This window comes from Triticum aestivum, chromosome 2B (assembly GCF_018294505.1).
Source record: "Triticum aestivum cultivar Chinese Spring chromosome 2B, IWGSC CS RefSeq v2.1, whole genome shotgun sequence".
In the NCBI taxonomy this organism is placed as follows: Eukaryota; Viridiplantae; Streptophyta; class Magnoliopsida; order Poales; family Poaceae; genus Triticum; species Triticum aestivum.
The window spans coordinates 207095385-207117591 of NC_057798.1; the positions used below are offsets into that span (position 1 = coordinate 207095385).

Genomic DNA, 22207 nt, shown 5'->3' on the forward strand with positions numbered 1-22207 from the left:
TCCCTTTTGCATGAAACCAACACTGCAAATTCTTATAAATAGAGAAACCCCCAGAAATAAACCTGGAACTTCGGTTCCACTGCCGCAAGCCTCTGTTCTAAAAAGATCCCATCCGAGGCCTTTTCCGGCACCCTATCAAAGGTGGAAATCATCACTGGAGGCCATCTTCATCATCTCGGTGGTCTCCATGTCGAGGAGGAAGTAGTTCACCCTCGGGGGCTGAGGGTATGTACTAGTAGCTACGTGTTTGATCTCTCCTCTCTCTCTCTCTCTTGTGTTCTTGATTTGACATGATCTTGGTGTATCATGAGCTTTGTTAATATAGCTGGATCATATGGTGTTCTTCCCTCTCTATTTTTGTTATGATGAATTGAGTCTTGCTGTTTGAGGTTTTGTTATGTTGGATTGAATATTGGATTTGGGATTACTTGATGTATGTCTTGCATGTGGATACCCGTGGTGACAATGGGGTATTCTATCGAGCCACTTGATATATGTTTTGGTAATCAACATGTGGATTTCTCTGGTGACATTGGGGTAGTCTAGGCATAGAAGTTGATACATGTTTTCATCCTCTTTCTACGATAGAAACTTTGAAGTAATTCTTTGTCGCACATCGAGGGACTGTTACATGATTCAATTATGTTATCACCATTGAGAGATTGCACTAGTGAAAGTATGAACCACATGCCTTATTTCTAAGCATTAAAACATCGTTTGTGCTCACTTTTATCACTTGCTAACTTTTTTTTTATTATTTCAGATTACAAAACCTATATCTACTATCCATATTACACTTGTACTACCATCTCTTCATCGAACTAGTGCACCTATATAACTGGCAATTGTATTGGGTGTGTTGGGGACACAAGAGTCTCTTTGTATTTTGATTGCAAGGTTGTTTGAGAGAGACCATATTCATCCTACACCTCCCACAGATTGACAAACCTTAGGTCATCCACTGGAGAGAAATTTTCCGTTGTCCAACAAAACTCTGCGCTTGAAGGCCCAACAGAGTCTACAAGAATAAAAGTTGCATAGTAGACACAGCCCGCCTCGCGTGGTCTTGTCAAGCTGGGTTAGTGGACCGTCCTCTCACACATGATGTCCTTGTGTGGTCTTGCGAATGTTGCACCTCAACGGATAGGGTGTAATAATGGTAGCAGGCTCATCCTCGGTCCCCATGAGAGGTGGAGTACACGAGGGCAACGACGAAGTAGATGTCAGAGAGAACCACACCTTAATCCTCGGCACCAACGAAAGATGACGTAGACACGGGCGACATGGAAGATTTGCTCACAACTCCCCCTCCTAATGTAGAAGGCGAAGCGAACTATCCACGCATCTCAGCCAACCCTGCCGCACGACCAGCCAGAACCAAGGGGGAAAAGTCATGCCCCTGGATCTGTTGGGGAACGTTGCAGAAAACAAAAATTTTCCTACTCGTTTCACCAAGATCATCTAGGAGTTCATCTAGCAACGAGTGATTAGATGCATCTACATACCTTTGTAGATCGCGAGCGGAAGCGTTCAAAAGAACGGTGATGATGTAGTCGTACTCGACGTGATCCAAATCACCGATGACCAGCGCCGAACGGACGGCACCTCCGCGTTCAACACACGTACGGAACAGCCACGTCTCCTCCTTCTTGATCCAGCAAGGGAGGGAGGAGAGGTTGAGGGAGATGGCACCAGCAGCAGCACGACGGTGTGGTGTTGATGGAGCTGCAGTACTCCGGCAGAGCTTCGCTAAGCACTATGGAGGTTGAGGAGGTGTTGGGGAGGGAGAAGGAGGCAACCAAAGGCCGAGGCATTCAGGTATGAAGTCCCTCCTCTCCCCCACTATATATAGGGGTGCCAAGGGGGGGTGGCCGGCCCTAGGAGATCCAATCTCCTAGGGGGTGCGGCGGCCAAGGGGGGTTTCCCTCCCCCTCAAGGCACCTAGGAGGTGCCTTACCCTCCTAGGACTCTTTCCCCTTTAAACCCTAGGCGCATGGGCCTATGTGGGGCTGGTGCCCTTGGCCCATTAGGCCAAGGCGCACCCCCTACAGCCCATGTGGCCCCCCGGGACAGGTGGACCCCCCCGGTGGACCCCCGGGACCCTTCCGGTGGTCCCGGTACAATACCGATAACCCCGAAACTTGTCCCGATGCCCGAAACAGGACTTCCCATATATAAATCTTTACCTCCGGACCATTCCGGAACTCCTCGTGACGTCCGGGATCTCATCCGGGACTCCGAAAAACATTTGGGTTACTGCATATACATATCCCTACAACCCTAGCGTAACTGAACCTTAAGTGTGTAGACCCTACGGGTTCGAGAGACAAGCAGACATGACCGAGACGACTCTCCGGTCAATAACCAACAGCGGGATCTGGATACCCATGTTGGCTCCCACATGCTCCACGATGATCTCATCGGATGAACCACGATGTCGAGGATTCTATCAACCCCGTACGCTATTCCCTTTGTCTATCGATATGTTACTTGCCCGAGATTCGATCGTCGGTATCCCAATACCTCGTTCAATCTCGTTACCGGCAAGTCACTTTACTCGTACCGTAATGCATGATCCCGTGACCAGACACTTGGTCACTCTGAGCTCATTATGATGATGCATTACCGAGTGGGCCCAGTGATACCTCTCCGTCATACGGAGTGACAAATCCCAGTCTTGATCCATGTCACCCAACAGACACTTTCGGAGATACCCGTAGTCTACCTTTATAGTCACCCAGTTACGTTGTGACGTTTGGCATACCCAAAGCACTCCTACGGTATCCGGGAGTTACACGATCTCATGGTCTAAGGAAAAGATACTTTGACATTGCAAAACTCTAGCAAACGAACTATACGATCTTGTGCTATGTTTAGGATTGGGTCTTGTCCTTCACATCATTCTCCCAATGATGTGATCTCGTTATCAATGACATCCAGTGTCCATAGTCAGGAAACCATGACTATCTGTTGATCAACGAGCTAGTCAACTAGAGGCTCACTAGGGACATGTTGGTGTCTGTTATTCACACATGTATTACGATTTCCGGATAACACAATTATAGCATGAATAAAGACAATTATCATGAACAAGGAAATATAATAATAATGCTTTTATTATTGCCTCTAGGGCATATTTCCAACAGTCTCCCACTTGCACTAGAGTCAATAATCTAGTTACATTGTGATGAATCGAACACCCATGGAATTCTGGTGTTGATCATGTTTTGCTCTAGGGAGAGGTTTAGTCAATGGATCTGCTACATTCAGGTCCGTATGTACTTTACAAATCTCTATGTCTCCATCTTGAACATTTTCACGAATGGAGTTGAAGCGACGCTTGATGTGCCTTGTCTTCTTGTGAAACATGGGCTCCTTGGCAAGTGCAATAGCTCCAGTGTTGTCACAGAAGAGTTTGATCGGCCCCGACGCATTGGGTATGACTCCTAGGTCGGTGATGAACTCCTTCACCCATATTGCTTCATGTGCTGCCTCCGAGGCTGCCATGTACTCCGCTTCACATGTAGATCCCGCCACGACGCTTTGCTTGCAACTACACCAGCTTACTGCCCCACCATTCAAAATATACACGTATCCGGTTTGTGACTTAGAGTCATCCAGATCTGTGTCGAAGCTAGCGTCGACGTAACCCTTTACGACGAGCTCTTCGTCACCTCCATAAACGAGAAACATTTCCTTAGTCCTTTTCAGGTACTTCAGGATATTCTTGACCGCTGTCCAGTGTTCCTTGCCGGGATTACTTTGGTACCTTCCTACCAAACTTACGGCAAGGTTTACATCAGGTCTGGTACACAGCATGGCATACATAATAGAACCTATGGCTGAGGCATAGGGGATGACGCTCATCTCTTCTATATCTTCTGCCGTGGTCGGACATTGAGCTGAGCTCAATTTCATACCTTGCAACACAGGCAAGAACCCCTTCTTGGATTGATCCATATTGAACTTCTTCAATATCTTATCAAGGTATGTGCTTTGTGAAAGACCTATGAGGCGTCTCGATCTATCTCTATAGATTTTGATGCCTAATATATAAGCAGCTTCTCCAAGGTCCTTCATTGAAAAACTTTTATTCAAGTAGGCCTTGATGTTGTCCAAGAGTTCTATATCATTTCCCATCAAAAGTATGTCATCTACATATAATATGAGAAATGCTACAGAGCTCCCACTCACTTTCTTGTAAACGCAGGCTTCTCCATAAGTCTGTGTAAACCCAAACGCTTTGATCATCTCATCAAAGCGAATGTTCCAACTCCGAGATGCTTGCACCAGCCCATAAATCGAGCGTTGGAGCTTGCACACTTTGTCAGCATTCTTAGGATCGACAAAACCTTCCGGCTGCATCATATACAATTCTTCCTTAAGGAAACCATTAAGGAATGCCGTTTTGACGTCCATTTGCCATATTTCGTAATCATAGAATGCGGCAATTGCTAACATGATTCGGACGGACTTCAGCTTTGTTACCGGTGAGAAAGTCTCATCGTAGTCAACCCCTTGAACTTGTCGATAACCCTTAGCGACAAGCCGAGCTTTATAGATGGTCACATTACCATCCGCGTCTGTCTTCCTCTTAAAGATCCATTTATTTTCTATGGCTCGCCGCTCAACGGGCAAGTCAGTCAAAGTCCATACTTTGTTTTCATACATGGATCCTATCTCGGATTTCATGGCTTCTAGCCATTTGTCGGAATCTGGTCCCGCCATCGCTTCTTCATAGTTCGAAGGTTCACCGTTGTCCAACAACATGATTTCCAAGACAGGGTTGCCGTACCACTCTGGTGCGGAACATGTCCTTGTGGACCTTCGAATTTCAGTAGGGGCTTGATCAGAAGTATCTTGATCATTTTCATTAACTTCCTCTCTAGTCGGTGCAGGCACCTCAGGAACATTTTCTTGAGTTGCGCCATTTTCCGGTTCAAGAGGTAATACTTCATCAAGCTCTACTTTCCTCCCACTTACTTATTTCGAGAGAAACTCTTTCTCCAGAAAGGACCCATTCTTGGCAACAAAGATCTTGCCTTCGGATCTGAGGTAGAAGGTGTACCCAATAGTTTCTTTTGGGTACCCTATGAAGACGCATTTTTCCGATTTGGGTTCGAGCTTTTCAGGTTGAAGTTTCTTGACATAAGCATCGCATCTCCAAACTTTTAGAAACGACAGCTTAGGTTTCTTCCCAAACCATAATTCATACGGCGTCGTCTCAACGGATTTCGACGGAGCCCTATTTAAAGTGAATGCGGCAGTCTCTAAAGCATAGCCCCAAAAAGAAAACGGTAAATCGGTAAGAGACATCATAGATCGCACCATATCTAACAGTGTGCGATTACGACGTTCGGACACACCATTACGCTGAGGTGTTCCAGGCGGCGTGAGTTGTGAAACTATTCCACATTTTCTTAAGTGTGCCCCAAACTCGTGACTCAAGTATTCTCCTCCACGATCTGATCGTAGAAACTTGATTTTCCTGTCACGTTGATTTTCAACCTCACTCTGAAATTCCTTGAACTTTTCAAAGGTTTCAGACTTGTGTTTCATTAAGTAGATATACCCATACCTACTTAAATCATCAGTGAGGGTGAGAACATAACGATAGCCACCGCGAGCCTCAATACTCATCGGACCGCACACATCAGTATGTATGATTTCCAATAAGTCGGTTGCTCGCTCCATTGTTCCTGAGAACGGAGTCTTGGTCATTTTATCCATAAGGCATGGTTCGCACGTGTCAAATGATTCATAATCAAGAGACTCTAAAAGTCCATCAGCATGGAGCTTCTTCATGCGTTTGACACCTATGTGACCAAGGCGGCAGTGCCACAAGTATGTGGGACTATCATTATCAACCTTACTTCTTTTGGTACTCACATTATGAATATGTGTAGCATCACGTTCGAGATTCATAAGGAATAAACCATTCACCATAGGAGCATGACCATAAAACATATCTCTCATAAAAATGGAACAACCATTATTCTCAGATTTAAAAGAGTAGCCATCTCGAATTAAACGAGATCCCGATACAATGTTCATGCTCAAAGCTGGCACTAAATAACAATTATTAAGGTTTAAAACTAATCCCGAAGGGAGATGCAGAGGTAGCGTGCCGACGGCGATCACATTAACCTTGGAACCATTCTCGACGCGCATCGTCACCTCGTCCTTTGCCAGTTTCCGCTTATTCCGCAGCCCCTGCTTTGAGTTACAAATGTGAGCAACTGCACCGGTATCAAATACCCAGGAGCTACTACGGGCACTAGTAAGGTACACATCAATTACATGTATATCACATATACCTTTTGTTTTGCCGGCCTTCTTATCCGCTAAGTACTTAGGGCAGTTCCGCTTCCAGTGACCGCTTCCCTTGCAATAAAAGCACTCAGTCTCGGGCTTGGGTCCATTCTTTGGCTTCTTCCCGGCAGCTTGCTTGCCGGGCGCGGCAACCTCCTTGCCGTCCTTCTTGAAGTTCTTTTTACCCTTGCCTTTCTTGAACTTAGTGGTTTTATTGACCATCAACACTTGATGTTTCTTCCTGACTTCTACCTCTGCTGATTTCAGCATAGCAAATACTTCAGGAATGGTCTTTTCCATCCCCTGCATATTGAAGTTCATCACAAAGCTCTTGTAGCTTGGTGGAAGCGACTGGAGGATTCTGTCAATGACCGCATCATCCGGGAGATTAACTCCCAGCTGAGTCAAGCGGTTATGCAACCCAGACATAGTGAGTATGTGCTCACTGACAGAACTGTTTTCCTCCATCTTACAGCTAAAGAATTTGTCGGAGACTTCATATCTCTCGACCCGGGCATGAGCTTGGAAAACCATTTTCAGCTCTTCGAACATCTCATATGCTCCATGTCTCTCAAAACGCTTTTGGAGCCCCGGCTCTAGGCTGTAAAGCATGCCGCACTGAACGAGGGAGTAGTCATCGAAACGTGCCTGCCAAGCGTTCATAACATCTTGTTCTGCAGGGAGAACGGGTGCGTCACCAAGCGGTGCTTGTAGGACATAATCTTTCTTGGTAGCTATGAGGATGATCCTCAGGTTCCGGACCCAGTCCGTATAGTTGCTGCCATCGTCTTTCAGCTTAGTTTTCTCTAGGAACGCGTTGAAGTTGAGGACTACGTTGGCCATTTGATCTACAAGACATATTGCAAAGATTTTGGACTAAGTTCATGATAATTAAGTTCAACTAATCAAATTATTAGTGAACTCCCACTTAGATTAGACATCCCTCTGGTCATCTAAGTATTACATGATCCGAGTTAAACTAGACCGTGTCCGATCATCACGTGAGACGGACTAGTCAACATCGGTGAACATCTTCATGTTGATCGTATCTTCTATACGACTCATGCTCGACCTTTCGGTCTTCTGTGTTCCGAGGCCATGTCTGTACATGCTAGGCTCGTCAAGTCAACCTAAGTGTTTGCATGTGTAAATCTGTCTTACACCCGTTGTATGTGAACGTCTGAATAAAACACCCGATCATCACGTGGTGTTTTGAAACAGCGAACTGTCGCAACGGTGCACAGTTAGGGGGAACACTTCTTGAAATTATTGTGAGGGATCATCTTATTTACTACCGTCGTTCTAAGTAAACAAGATGCAAAACATGATAAACATCACATGTAATCAAATAATAAACGTGACATGATATGGCCATTATCACATAGCTCCTTTGATCTCCATCTTGGGGCTCCATGATCATCTTGTCACCGGCTTGACACCATGATCTCCATCATCGTGTCTCCATGAAGTTGCTCGCCAACTATTACTTCTACTACTATGGCTAACGCGTTTAGCGATAAAGTAAAGTAATTTACATGGCGTTTCTTGATGACACGCAGGTCATATAAAAGAATAAAGACAACTCCTATGGCTCCTGCCGGTTGTCATACTCATCGACATGCAAGTCGTGAATCCTATTACAATAGCATGAACATCTCATACATCACATATAGATCATTCATCATTCATCACAACTTTGGCCATATCATATCACAAACCACTTGCTGCAAAAACAAGTTAGACGTCCTCTAATTGTTGTTGCAAGTTTTACGTGGCTGAATTAGGGTTCTAGCAAGAACGGTTTCTTACCTACGTTAAAGCCACAACGTGATTTGTCAACTTCTATTTACCCTTCATAAGGACCCTGTTCATCGATTCCGCTCCAACTAAAGTAGGAGAGACAGACACCCGCCAGCCACCTTATGCAACTAGTGCATGTTAGTTGGTGGAACCGGTCTCACGTAAGCGTACGTGTAAGGTTCGTCCGGGCCGCTTCATCCCACAATACCGCTGAAGCAAGAAAGGACTAGTAACGACAAGAAAGTTGACAAATCTACGCCCACAACAAATTGTGTTCTACTCGCGCAAGAAGAACTACGCATAGACCTAGCTCATGATGCCACTGTTGGGAAACGTTGCAGAAAACAAAAATTTTCCTACTCGTTTCACCAAGATCATCTAGGAGTTCATCTAGCAACGAGTGATTAGATGCATCTACATACCTTTGTAGATCGCGAGCGGAAGCGTTCAAAAGAACGGTGATGATGTAGTCGTACTCGACGTGATCCAAATCACCGATGACCAGCGCCGAACGGACGGCACCTCCGCGTTCAACACACGTACGGAACAGCCACGTCTCCTCCTTCTTGATCCAGCAAGGGAGGGAGGAGAGGTTGAGGGAGATGGCACCAGCAGCAGCACGACGGCGTGGTGTTGATGGAGCTGCAGTACTCCGGCAGAGCTTCGCTAAGCACTATGGAGGTTGAGGAGGTGTTGGGGAGGGAGAAGGAGGCAACCAAAGGCCGAGGCATTCAGGTATGAAGTCCCTCCTCTCCCCCACTATATATAGGGGTGCCAAGGGGGGGTGGCCGGCCCTAGGAGATCCAATCTCCTAGGGGGTGCGGCGGCCAAGGGGGGTTTCCCTCCCCCTCAAGGCACCTAGGAGGTGCCTTACCCTCCTAGGACTCTTTCCCCTTTAAACCCTAGGCACATGGGCCTATGTGGGGCTGGTGCCCTTGGCCCATTAGGCCAAGGCGCACCCCCTACAGCCCATGTGGCCCCCCGGGACAGGTGGACCCACCCGGTGGACCCCCGGGACAGGTGGACCCACCCGGTGGACCCCCGGGACCCTTCCGGTGGTCCCGGTACAATACCGATAACCCCGAAACTTGTCCCGATGCCCGAAACAGGACTTCCCATATATAAATCTTTACCTCCGGACCATTCCGGAACTCCTCGTGACGTCCGGGATCTCATCCGGGACTCCGAAAAACATTCGGGTTACTGCATATACATATCCCTACAACCCTAGCGTAACTGAACCTTAAGTGTGTAGACCCTACGGGTTCGAGAGACAAGCAGACATGACCGAGACGACTCTCCGGTCAATAACCAACAGCTGGATCTGGATACCCATGTTGGCTCCCACATGCTCCACGATGATCTCATCGGATGAACCACGATGTCGAGGATTCTATCAACCCCGTACGCTATTCCCTTTGTCTATCGATATGTTACTTGCCCGAGATTCGATCGTCGGTATCCCAATACCTCGTTCAATCTCGTTACCGGCAAGTCACTTTACTCGTACCGTAATGCATGATCCCGTGACCAGACACTTGGTCACTCTGAGCTCATTATGATGATGCATTACCGAGTGGGCCCAGTGATACCTCTCCGTCATACGGAGTGACAAATCCCAGTCTTGATCCATGTCACCCAACAGACACTTTCGGAGATACCCGTAGTCTACCTTTATAGTCACCCAGTTACGTTGTGACGTTTGGCATACCCAAAGCACTCCTACGGTATCCGGGAGTTACACGATCTCATGGTCTAAGGAAAAGATACTTTGACATTGCAAAACTCTAGCAAACGAACTATACGATCTTGTGCTATGTTTAGGATTGGGTCTTGTCCTTCACATCATTCTCCCAATGATGTGATCTCGTTATCAATGACATCCAGTGTCCATAGTCAGGAAACCATGACTATCTGTTGATCAACGAGCTAGTCAACTAGAGGCTCACTAGGGACATGTTGGTGTCTGTTATTCACACATGTATTACGATTTCCGGATAACACAATTATAGCATGAATAAAGACAATTATCATGAACAAGGAAATATAATAATAATGCTTTTATTATTGCCTCTAGGGCATATTTCCAACAGGATCGCCCCGCGAGATAGTGTTGAGAAACCCAAGTCCACGCCGCCCACTGCATATCTCATAGTCGAGCAACTTATATTCAAAATTTCCTTGTTTACCTCAAATCAGCTGTTGTCGCCCACTGCCCACTACATATCTCGTAGTTGAGCAACTTATATTCAAAATTTCCTTGTACCTCAAATCAGCGGTTGTCGCCCACCGCCGCCGCCTATGCGTGAGAGGTTGATTATTTCCTCTGTTCTTTTTTGTTCCTAGCCGATTCCCACGTGCACGCCTCTTTTTCTGTTGTTTGTATCCCACCGGTAAGAGAACATGACACCACATTTGTTTAGCGGGCCCATATGTAAGAAGGAGTGGAATGGTCCACAAATGCCTAATTCATGGTCAAATGCCTTTGATTGGATGAAAAGGAGGAGATGTGTATTTCCATAAGAGCACACAATAGATTAAGGCAAAATCGATCATAGATGAAAACTAAGTGTAAAACCATTGGCTAAGAACCAATCGAGGAGAAGGATGTTAAAAACCCTAGCAAAAAAAAATCTATGGATAGGAAAGATATATAAGAATCTGATGTCATGACAATTCCGATCATATAGAAATAGAAATTGAAACACATGAATTGGCAGTACTATTTGTTTGGTTGGCCATATGATTTCCCCCATCTATACCTAATAATAGAGCACGGATTGCTTCTGCAGGCTCACCCGTTGTGGTAATTTTGCAAAAAAAACCGTGTTTTCTTCAAATCAACCCGCAGTCCGGACTTAAGTGACAAAACGAATCATTTTGTATATGTTTCGGAACCACCCCCTGTGTTCTCGTGAAATAAACCCACACTCCAGACTTGAGTAAAAAACAAAACGTTTTCTGTATGTTTTCAGAAAACCCCTAGCATGTCTATTAATTAACCCGCAGTTCAACTATAAGTGACAAATACTTTTTAAAAAAGTCATATATTTTAAATGGCAACTCCATTTTTAAATTGTTATATATGAAATTGATTAGAAAAATATGTAGTATCTGAATATGATGTTCTTTTACCTATTTAACATTTTAAAAACCTATTTATGGTGTAATTTTAATCAATAGCAATGTGTACAATCTGAATATGATGTTATTTTATGTATTTAATATTTTAAAAATTCTACTTATGATGTAGTTTTGGTCAATAGTGCACCAGCCGTCTTTTTCCGTATCGAGGCCGATACATGTTGCAAATGAACACCTCATCAAAATCCAATTAAAGACAAAAGAAATCATCAATAACCACACATACATGCCTCGACAAAACATCGCAGGGAAAAAATAAAGTTGATGTTGATGAGGTGTGATTATTAGGGTCTTGAGTCATGATTATTGGGTTAGGGGCGTGTCGTATTGCTTTCTCCCGTTACAACGTATGAGCTCTTTTGCTAGTAAAATATTAAGTATATTATAATTTCCACTGAAGTAAAGAAGATTTCCACAAGGTTGCATTATATGGATTTTTTTCTTTTAAAATACATACAAAATAGACTGCAGGAAACAATGATTTGTTTTCAGTCACACAAAATCAAAATTTTAAGAAATTAACTCCTCCAATATTGCTAGGAGAATCTTCAAACCAAATTGACCCTAAATTCGAGGAAAAAAGCCCCTTGTATTTTAATTTTGTTACCTCTAGACTTTTTTTTTTGCGTTCAATTACCTCTAGACTGGAGGGAGCAGTTTTGGTTGAGCAAAAGACCACAGGGAGCAGAGATTTCAAAAGCCAAAGGTCAACCAGCAGTTCCCAAAGGCTCCTAGCAGGCCCCACCGCCCGCCCGCCCACAGATCGTAGCATATCCATCCATCCAGTCCAACCGTCCCGTCGTCCTGCAAGGCTGCAACCAGGCCGCGCAACTGACCAGCAGCCGCAGCAGCGCGACGGACCCCTCAATTTCCACGACGCTTCCTTTCCTTCTTCCCTCCCCCCCTCCGGGTGCGGAGCGACGCGACGCGACCCGCCCCTCACCTCATCAAAGCCTTCCTCCATCTCCCCCCTCCTCCCAAATCTCCATCTCCCAAATTCCTTTCCCACCCAAACCAAACCCTCGGCGCCTCAAAACCCTCGCCTCCGCCGGCGCCCCCTCCCCCATGGCCTCCGCCGCCGCCCCCGCCTCCGCCTCCTCGGAGGAGGCCGTCAAGGTAGGCCCCACCGCCAGCCCCCTCCCTCCGCCCCGCCCCCGTGCTCCCGCCGCCGCGGGCGCTCGTGGGGATCTCCGCGGCCCTTGTTTTTTTTCCCTCTTCCTGTTTCTGGGATCTCGGCGCCTGATTCGGTTCGTCCGGTGCTGCTGCTGTTCGCTTTGTGCGCAGGCGGCGAAGGTTCTCATGGTCGGGGCTGGAGGCATCGGGTGCGAGCTCCTCAAGACCCTCGCCCTCTCCGGCTTCAGCGACATACACGTCGTAAGTTTGTTATCTACCACATGCCCCCTTGCTTCCGCGCCCTCTGTTGACACCGTGCCTAGGTTTAGTTCGAATCTAGCTCTTCACATTAGCTGTTGTCGGCGGCACCGCGGTGGATTGCTGGTGCGTCTATGTGTCGGTAGCGGGATCTGCGATGGTGTTAGCGTTGACTTGAAGCTGAAACATAGATGCATAAACTGCTTGGGCCGCTACTCTATCCAAGGTTTTCCTCTAGGCTGTGCTTACCTGCATATGCGCTTGCTTGATTGTATTGATTTTAGGGCGCTGGTACTGCCTTCTTAGATTGTGCATTATGAATTTGATAACACACCTTTGTTTGGCTTTGGCAAAATGGTACACCCTTGTTGTCACTGACATGTGGTGTCAGGGGCCACCTGCCAATGTCACAAAGTGTGTCATTTGTGTCAAAGTTACAAACAAAGGTGTGTTGTTGTGTCAAAAAAAAATCATTGTGCATTGGGCGAGCCCAGTTGGCTCACGTTTTTGTACTGTTATGAAAGGTGATATCTTCACAGTAGTTCCTTGAGGTTGATGTACCTTGTATGCAAAATAGTCTTTAAATAGACACGGAGTAATCCATGTTCAGGCAACTAAAGTTATACAAATCAATTTGCTTGACACACTTCTGAAATGGTTCATCTTGTTGCTTTTCTTATGCAGATTGACTTGGACACCATTGAGGTCAGCAATCTTAACAGACAGTTTTTGTTTCGGAAGAGTCATGTGGGACAGTCAAAAGCCCATGTAAGTATATTTTCTACATGAACATATGATGGTATAGTTATCTTGGGGACTTCTTCATAATTGATGCCTGCTTATGATGTTTCCACCATTGATTTTGTCAGGTTGCTCGTGATGCTATTCTGAAATTTAGGCCAAATATCAATATAAAGTCACACCATGCAAATGTTAAGGATGCCCAGTTCAACGTTGACTTTTTCAAGCAGTTTAATGTAGTTTTGAATGGCCTTGATAACTTGGATGCTAGACGACATGTGAATCGCCTCTGCCTTGCTGCTGAAGTTCCTTTGGTTGAAAGTGGGACCACTGGGTTTCTCGGACAGGTGAGTGGACCAAATATCATGTTTTTTTTTCTCTTTATATCTTTGCATCTCCCTTGTAACTAGTGCCTGTGGGTATTCATATGTTTGTCTTTTGCTCGTAGTTCTCCTGTTACAAGGTATTCCATGATATTTGATTGTTGGCCAGTGTGCTAACCATTGGTGGTCCCTTCTCATTTTGTTAGTAAGATAGCAGTAATATTTACCCCAGGTGTACAACCTTCCACTTGAGATGGCCATTGTGTACACTCTGATAACATGGCTAAATGTTTGGTCTGGACCTTTGCACAATTACGTTAGGACACATGCGGAAATGCATTGTCATTTCTAAACTCAGCCTTCCTGGTGTAGATAAGCTCAATGTATAACAGAAAGTAGGCATCTGCCCACTCTCTTCCATAAGAGCTGCTTATGCATGCTTTTAAAAAAATGACGTATTTAGAAATCCTATATACAACCCGCAGCATGTAGTGCTGGTATTTATGCTATATTTTGTGTATGCTTTGCATATGGTTGACATTTGTTTGGTAGTTGTGTACATATCATTGCATTTCATAATTGACTTGAAGCTGAAAAATTGACCATCAAGAGCCGAATAAGTGACATAATCTGTAAACTTGTACATCAAATAGTTGTGCCACGAGCATCCAATATGAGTCGGCATTTGATTCATGCACATCAATTGTCAAAACCCAAGTGTTACTTTGATATAAATGCATACCATTTAGTGGCCAGGCCTAAACTGCTTGGTATAAAATGAGTTTTCTGTTTTTGTCTGTACCTCACTGTTGTTTTTACCATCCTCGTTACTTGTAGCACATCTGTCAACTGTGAAAGCAATGGTCACTGAACTAATCAAGGAGTCTGGCTCTCTGCTGAATAGGTCAAGTTAATGCTTTACTAAAAGCAATTGTCATTCTATTTTGCAGGTTACTGTTCATGTCAAGGGTAAAACAGAGTGCTATGAATGCCAACCTAAGCCTATCCCAAAGTCATATCCAGTCTGCACAATTACAAGCACCCCATCAAAGGTTCCTCTTTTTGCCGCTGCATGCTGATTATTTTCATGTCTGCATTTCTTATCATGATACTCCCTCCGTCCCAAAATTCTTGTCTTAGATTTGTCTAAATACGGATGTATCTAGTTACGTTTTAGTGTTAGATACATCCGTATCTAGACAAATCTAAGACAAGAATTTTGGGACGGAGGGAGTATTAGTTAAGTTCTGCTATTTCTTCTGAAGCTAAGTATTATGTTGGTTTGTATGGTCTTAATATGCATAGTTTTGTTTAATGTGGGAAGGAATATTTCTTATATAAATAGTCAGTATTCTTTTGTATTAAATTATTAATGGCTTCATACCCCTGTAACCCAGTTTATATCTAGAAATAAGCTTATTTATTCGGCCTTTGTTTCTTGGATTAGTTCTGATGAAACCTTGCAAGAAAAGTCATTTAAACTCGATGCTTTTTGACCTAGTTGCCTAATATTGTACTCCCTCCGTTTCAAACAGATGTATCTAGCACTGAAATACATCTAGATACATCCATTTCAACGACAGGTAATTCCGGATGTGAATGCTGCATATCTTGGAATCCTCAAAATGCGAGTTTAATGCACAGAGGATACATTCTAAATTTCTAACAAACATTCATTTGCTTGCTTTTGGTAATCACAGTTGTCACGTAATTAGTATTTGAAGTATCAACACTTTTTACTTGGTAAATTTGGTAATATTTTTTGAAACACACAATGAGCTTTAATGGCATTATTTAATTTCCTTTTTGCAGTTTGTGCACTGCATTGTTTGGGCAAAGGAGCTTCTTTTTGCTAAGCTATTTGGTGATAAGAACCAAGATAATGACCTTAATGTGCATTCAAAAGATGGCAGCAGTTCAAAATTAGATGTATTTGAAAGGGATATTGATGAAGATCTTGATCAGTATGCTCAGAGGATTTATGATCATGTATTTGGTTATAATATCGAAGTTGCCTTAGAGAATGAAGAAACCTGGAAGAATCGGAGAAGACCAAATCCAGTATACATTAGAGACACATTACCTGAAGCAGTAAAGCAAAATGGTAGCTCACGGGACTGCAGTAATGATCATGAAGAGCCTTCTGCTATGGCATCTTTAGGTCTTACAAATCCTCAAGAGATATGGACTCTGGCTGAAAATTCAAGAGTGCTTTTGGAGGCTTTTAAATTGTTTTTTGAGAAAAGAGAGAAGGTCTGTATGTGTTATGTTCAAGTTCTGTAACTTTTAAGAAATGATTTTCTTGTATATGATTCATTTTTTCTGATCTCAGGAAATAGGGAACTTGGTTTTTGACAAGGATGACCAGTTAGCAGTTGAGTTTGTTACTGCTGCGGCTAATATCAGAGCTCACTCTTTTGGTATACCACTACATAGCCTATTTGAAGCTAAAGGTGTTGCTGGAAACATAGTTCATGCTGTGGCAACAACAAATGCTATAATAGCTGGTCTTATTGTTATCGAAGCAATCAAAGTTCTCAGGGATGATTACAAGAACTACAGGTGACTATACTTAATTTGTTATCTCACATTGTTTTTGCCTATGTTTCTTCCTGATGTTGTTACAGTTCGGTGTACCTCTTTTCTGAATATGGTACTCCCTCCGTCCCATAATATAACAGCGTTTTTGACACCGCACTAGTGTAAAAATGCTCTTATATTATGGGACGGAGGGAGTAGTTTGAAAAGAGTGCTGCGATTGCCACTTTTTCGGCACCCCTTTTTACATGGTATCATATGTTCTTCATGCGTTTCTGTGCCCATCTCACCGGCAATACAGTAAATACTACTTAATTTTTTGAAATGTTACAGAATGACGTATTGTCTTGAACATCCTACAAAGAAGTTGCTCCTGATGCCTGTAGAACCTTTTGAACCTAATGAATCATGCTATGTCTGCTCTGAGGTATTTTGCACTGTCTAAGATGTCTCGGTTCTTACATGTTATTCCTGTCTTTTGTATTTATATCTGACATGAAACTAAAACTGAATGCATCAGACCCCTCTTCTGCTGGATGTTAACACTAAGGTCACAAAGCTTAAGGAGGTTATCGACAAGATTATAAAAAGCAAACTTGGAATGAACCTACCGTTGGTAATGATTGGCTCTACACTTGTTTTTGAGGATGGCGATGGCTTAGAGGAAGACGAGGCTGCAAACTATGCTTTAAACCTTGAGAAGGTACTATCCTCATAGACTCATAATGTTTCCTGTTCAAGGCAAGGGCCAATGCACTCCCATGTCATTTGTCCCCTCTCTAATCTGTGGCCCTTTTGTTTCTACATTGTCGATTACAATATATTTGTTGCCAGCTTAGTGTTGATCAACTGTTACAGGTCTTGGCTGAACTGCCAGCTCCAGTTATTAATGGTACAAAGCTTACTGTTGAGGATTTCCAGCAGGAGTTGTCATGCAGCATTAACATCAAGCACAGGTTCATATTTGTATTTTCCTAGTATTAATGCCAGTGATGTCTTTTAAAAACTATATACCTTAGCTGGATGTTTGCAACAACAACAACAACAACAACAAAGCCTTTAGTCCCAAGCAAGTTGGGGTAGGCTAGAGGTGAAACCCATAAGATCTCGCAACCAACTCATGGCTCTGGCACATGGATAGCAAGCTTCCATGCACCCCTGTCCATAGCTAGCTCTTCAGTGATACCCCAATCCTTCAGGTCTCTCTTAACGGACTCCTCCCATGTCAAATTCGGTCTACCCCGCCCTCTCTTGACATTCTCCGCACGCTTTAGCCATCCGCTATGCACTGGAGCTTCTGGAGGCCTGCGCTGGATATGCCCAAACCATCTCAGACGATGTTGGACAAGCTTCTCTTCAATTGGTGCTACCCCAACTCTATCTCGTATATCATCATTCCGGACTCGATCCTTCCTCGTTTGGCCACACATCCATCTCAACATACGCATCTCCGCCACACCTAACTGTTGAACATGTCGCCTTTTAGTCGGCCAACACTCAGCGCCATACAACATTGCGGGTCGAACCGCCGTCCTGTAGAACTTGCCTTTTAGCTTTTGTGGCACTCTCTTGTCATAGAGAATGCCAGAAGCTTGGCGCCACTTCATCCATCCGGCTTTGATCCGATGGTTCACATCTTCATCAATACCCCCATCCTCCTGCAGCATTGACCCCAAATACCGAAAGGTGTCCTTCCGAGGTACCACCTGACCATCAAGGCTAACCTCCTCCTCCTCACACCTAGTAGTACTGAAACCGCACATCATGTACTCGGTTTTAGTCCTACTAAGCCTAAACCCTTCCGATTCCAAGGTTTGTCTCCATAACTCTTAACTTCCTATTTACCCCCGCCCGACTATCGTCAACTAGCACCACATCATCCGCAAAGAGCATACACCATGGGATATCTCCTTGTATATCCCTTGTGACCTCATCCATCACCAATGCAAAAAGATAAGGGCTCAAAGCTGACCCCTGATGCAGTCCTATCTTAATCGAGAAGTCATCAGTGTCGACATCACTTGTTCGAACACTTGTCACAACATTATCGTACATGTCCTTGATGAGGGTAATGTACTTTGCTGGGACTTTGTGTTTCTCCAAGGCCCACCACATGACATTCCGCGGTATCTTATCATAGGCCTTCTCCAAGTCAATGAACACCATATGCAAGTCCTTCTTTTGCTCCCTATATCTCTCCATAAGCTGTCGTACCAAGAAAATGGCTTCCATGGTCGACCTCCCAGGCATGAAACCAAACTGGTTTTTGGTCACGCTTGTCATTCTTCTTAAGCAGTGCTCAATGACTCTCTCCCATAGCTTCATTGTATGGCTCATCAGCTTAATTCCACGGTAATTAGTACAACTCTGAACATCCCCCTTGTTCTTGAAGATTGGTACTAATATACTCCGTCTCCATTCTTTTGGCATCTTGTTTGCCCGAAAAATGAGATTGAAAAGCCTGGTTAGCCATACTATCGCTATGTCCCCGAGACCTTTCCACACCTCAATGGGGATACAATCCGGGCCCATCGCCTTGCCTCCCTTCATCCTTTTTAAAGCCTCCTTGACCTCAGACTCCTGGATTCGACGCACAAAATGCATGCTGGTCTCATCAAAAGAGTCGTCCAGTTCAATGGTAGAGCTTTCATTCTCCCCATTGAACAGCTTGTCGAAGTACTCCCGCCATCTATGCTTAATCTCCTCGTCCTTCACCAAGAGTTGGCCTGCTCCGTCCTTGATGCATTTGACTTGGCCAATATCCCTCGTCTTCCTCTCTCGGATCTTGGCCATCTTATAGATGTCCCTTTCGCCTTCCTTCGTGCCTAACCGTTGGTAGAGGTCCTCATACGCTCGACCCCTTGCTTCACCAACAGCTCGCTTTGCGGCCTTCTTCGCCATCTTGTACTTCTCTATGTTGTGTGCACTCCTATCCAGGTATAGGTGTCTAAAGCAATCTTTCTTCTCTTTAATCGCCTTCTGGACATCATCATTCCACCACCAGGTATCCTTATCTTCGCTTCTCCTTCCCTTGGACACTCCAAACTCCTCTGAGGCCACCCTACGAATGCAAGTCGCCATCTTCATCCACACATTGTCCGCATCCCCTCCTTCCTCCCAAGGGCCCTCCTTAATGACCCTCTCCTTGAACGCCTGAGCTACCTCCCCCTTGAGCTTCCACCACTTCGTTCTAGCGACTTTAGCCCGCTTATCCCGCTGGACACGAATCCAAAAGCGGAAGTTAGCAACCAACAGCTTATGCTGGGGTACAACACTCTCTCCAGGTATCACCTTACAGTCTAGGCACGCACGCCTATGTTCCCTTCTCGAGAGGATGAAATCAATCTGGCTAGAGTGTTGGCCACTACTAAAAGTCACCAGATGTGATTCTCTCTTTCTAAAGAGGGTGTTGGCTACAATCATGTTGTAGGCTAGAGCAAAGCTTAAGACATCTTCTCCTTCTTGATTCCTGATGCCATAGCCAAAGCCCCCATGCGTTGTATATAAAATTATCGGGTTTCCCTTGCCTTCCAACAGTCTTTATAAAATACATAGAACACCTTCATACATACAATTTGCTAATTAAAGTTGGCAGATGATTTCCCACTGTCCTAGAGTGGTAGCATGATGCTGAAACTGGTTGTTTTACAAAATGGTTTCACATACAAATTGGTTTTTTCATGTACAGTAATGTTCTTCACACATTCCATGCTTAATATCATACCTCATATACATGGATAGATTGCAGTGCTGTAGAGTCAGAATGTGACCTGAATACTTTGTTTCTGTCATATGTGTACTTTTTCAGTTAAGTACCTCTGTCAACGACCAGAGCTTAATTTCTTCTGTCATCCATGCAGGGAAGAGTTTGACGAGGAGAAAGAGCCTGACGGAATGGTTTTATCTGGATGGTCTGCTCCGGTGGAGAAACAGATTAATAGTAATGGGGAGAACAAATTGGCAGCTTCTTCATCCAGTGCACATGCCACTGATGACGCTGTTGAGGATCCATCTAAACCTGGGATGAAGCGCAAGCTGGATGAACTGTTGGAAACAAAGGAAAACTGTGACGCATCTAGTAGTGCTCAGGTTGTTGAAGACGACGAAGATTGTACGATTCTCGACGGGAACCCAGCGTTAATCAAGAAAAAGAGATTGCAATAGCAGTCGTTACTGTCTTGCTCGTCTAGAGATAATAGCTGTCATGGCTAACTCATTGTTCCAACGTAGCATCTTTGGTAACTTATCTATGTGGTGATGTTAGGCTGATGATGATATTGAGCTATCAGTGACTACCCCTGGGACATTTTTGGCTTTAGATACTGCGCCATAGGAATGTAATTTGTAGTTGAGTTTGTAGGCACAGGAGCGACTAATGCCCCGCTGACAGTCAGCTGTAAGGGTGAAATTGTGTTTCTCTGCGAAGGAGAATGGACGATAATTTTTGCTCTTCTTTCTGTATCGTATTGGTAATGTTATCGGGTGAACGTCAGCTGGGAGGGTTTTTTCTTTCAATATGCGCCCAAAAACTGCCTTGTGTGCTAAAATTCGGGTTTTTTGGGTGCTGGACAGCTTCAGCAGAACCTGTAAAATAGCTCGTGTTAAAAAAGGTGAAAAAGGTTGGGTAAAAAAAGGTGAAAAAGGTTGGATACAAGTGAAAAAGCGCTAATGCATGCTGTAAATTTGGTTGGGGTGCTGGATTATGCGCGCATCACAATTTGCATTGCGTGTTTTTGTGCGTCTGTTGGAGATGCTCTGAGGTCAAATGCTCTTGCTGGCTGTTTTAGTTGCTGGTGAGATCAAATGGTGGCAGTTTTCAAAAAAATATCTTCTTGGAAGAAAATGTTAATGTTGTTCCGAAGAAGTTGTCATCTCAGTTGGAAATGCCACCGGCCCACCTCCTCCTAGCTAACGTTCGCTAACTAAGAGGGTCCTATTTCGGTTATGTTTTGTTTCTTTTAACAGTTCTCTGGTAAAAAATCAAACAATATGCACTCAAATTGCCAAGATCTAGAGTTGATTCTAAGAAGAAAAACCTCTAAACTTGGTGAGAGCACGTCCGCTAGTTAGCGGCAGCAAATAACTGAACTACCATTTCAGCAACACATAGCCATTGCAACAAATGAATTCGTTGATGCTTCCATCTCAACCAGCAAAACCAGACGAACAAGATGCTCCAAATCAACAGTCGAGTTCATCAGGACGCCAACAGAATGCCTCCAAGTAGAACAGCAGCCGCAACAAAATCACATCAACAGTTGAGGAACACAATCCATCCGCACAAGGAAACCTACAATTCTGTCGCCGTTTCGGGCAAATGCATACTAAAGAAATCGAACGGGGAAACAAAATCAATCAGTGCAGGAAAATCCGCGCTAATTTCCGGCCGCCGCCCGTCTTCCGGAGGCCTTCCAAGAACGCCGCCCCTCTGAAATGCGACGCGAGCGCGCAGAACGCGATCCCGAGCAGCAGCGCCGCGAGCCTCCGGAGCCCGCTCGTCCTCTTCCTCCTCCTCGCCCGCCCCCACACCGCCGCCCAGATGCCGAGCGCCTGGCCCAGGCCCGACGCGCGCCAGGCCTCCGCGAGGACGGCGAGCCTGTCGCCCAGGGCCAGAGAGAGGACGAGCAGCACCACGTCCTCGGCGGGCGCCTTCCGCCTCCCCCTTCGCCCGGGCCATCCGCCGCCGAGCGGGCGCGGGCGCGGGAGGAGTCGGCGGATGGAGGAGGAGACCAGTCGGCGGAGCGGCGGGGGTGGGAACGCGATGCGCTTGTGCTTCGCGCGGCGGCGGCGGCGGGAGCGGCCGATGCAGCTGATGGCGAAGGAGGCGGTGACGGCAAGGGCGAGCCGGAGGTGCCCGGCGGGTCCGGGGAGTTGCGGCGGGAGCATAGTGATCCGCGGAGTTGAGCGGAGGTGGAGGGTGCTCGCGTCCTCGGATGTTCCCTTTTGATTTTGGAGGCTCCAAATAGGCGGAGGCGCAA

General features: G+C 45.2%; 2 protein-coding genes across 2 annotated transcripts; one reads left to right on the forward strand and one right to left on the reverse strand.

Moving 5' to 3' along the window:
• The first annotated feature begins 12101 nt into the window (after positions 1-12101).
• On the forward strand, positions 12102-20682 carry LOC123044381 (SUMO-activating enzyme subunit 2). Its single transcript, XM_044467109.1, has 11 exons — positions 12102-12372; positions 12541-12630; positions 13312-13395; positions 13497-13715; positions 14642-14743; positions 15504-15944; positions 16024-16253; positions 16563-16656; positions 16750-16932; positions 17088-17185; positions 20090-20682. Exons 1-11 carry the CDS (start codon positions 12322-12324, stop codon positions 20391-20393), a joined length of 1896 nt encoding a protein of 631 aa, XP_044323044.1. The 5' UTR covers positions 12102-12321; the 3' UTR covers positions 20394-20682.
• A 771-nt stretch (positions 20683-21453) lies between these two features.
• On the reverse strand, positions 21454-22192 carry LOC123044383 (uncharacterized). The gene has a single exon (XM_044467111.1). The coding sequence runs from the start codon at positions 22113-22115 to the stop codon at positions 21585-21587; it is 531 nt and encodes a 176-aa protein (XP_044323046.1). The 5' UTR covers positions 22116-22192; the 3' UTR covers positions 21454-21584.
• Between the last annotated feature and the right edge of the window lie 15 nt (positions 22193-22207).

Bases quoted from the DNA above. Each gene is read 5' to 3' on its own strand.
- LOC123044381 (XM_044467109.1), top strand. From the start codon at position 12,322: ATGGCCTCCGCCGCCGCCCCCGCCTCCGCCTCCTCGGAGGAGGCCGTC. The intron at 16,254-16,562 runs GTGACTATACTT...GAAATGTTACAG, and splicing joins GATGATTACAAGAACTACAG to AATGACGTATTGTCTTGAAC. The intron at 16,657-16,749 runs GTATTTTGCACT...TGAATGCATCAG, and splicing joins CATGCTATGTCTGCTCTGAG to ACCCCTCTTCTGCTGGATGT.
- LOC123044383 (XM_044467111.1), bottom strand. From the start codon at position 22,115: ATGCTCCCGCCGCAACTCCCCGGACCCGCCGGGCACCTCCGGCTCGCC.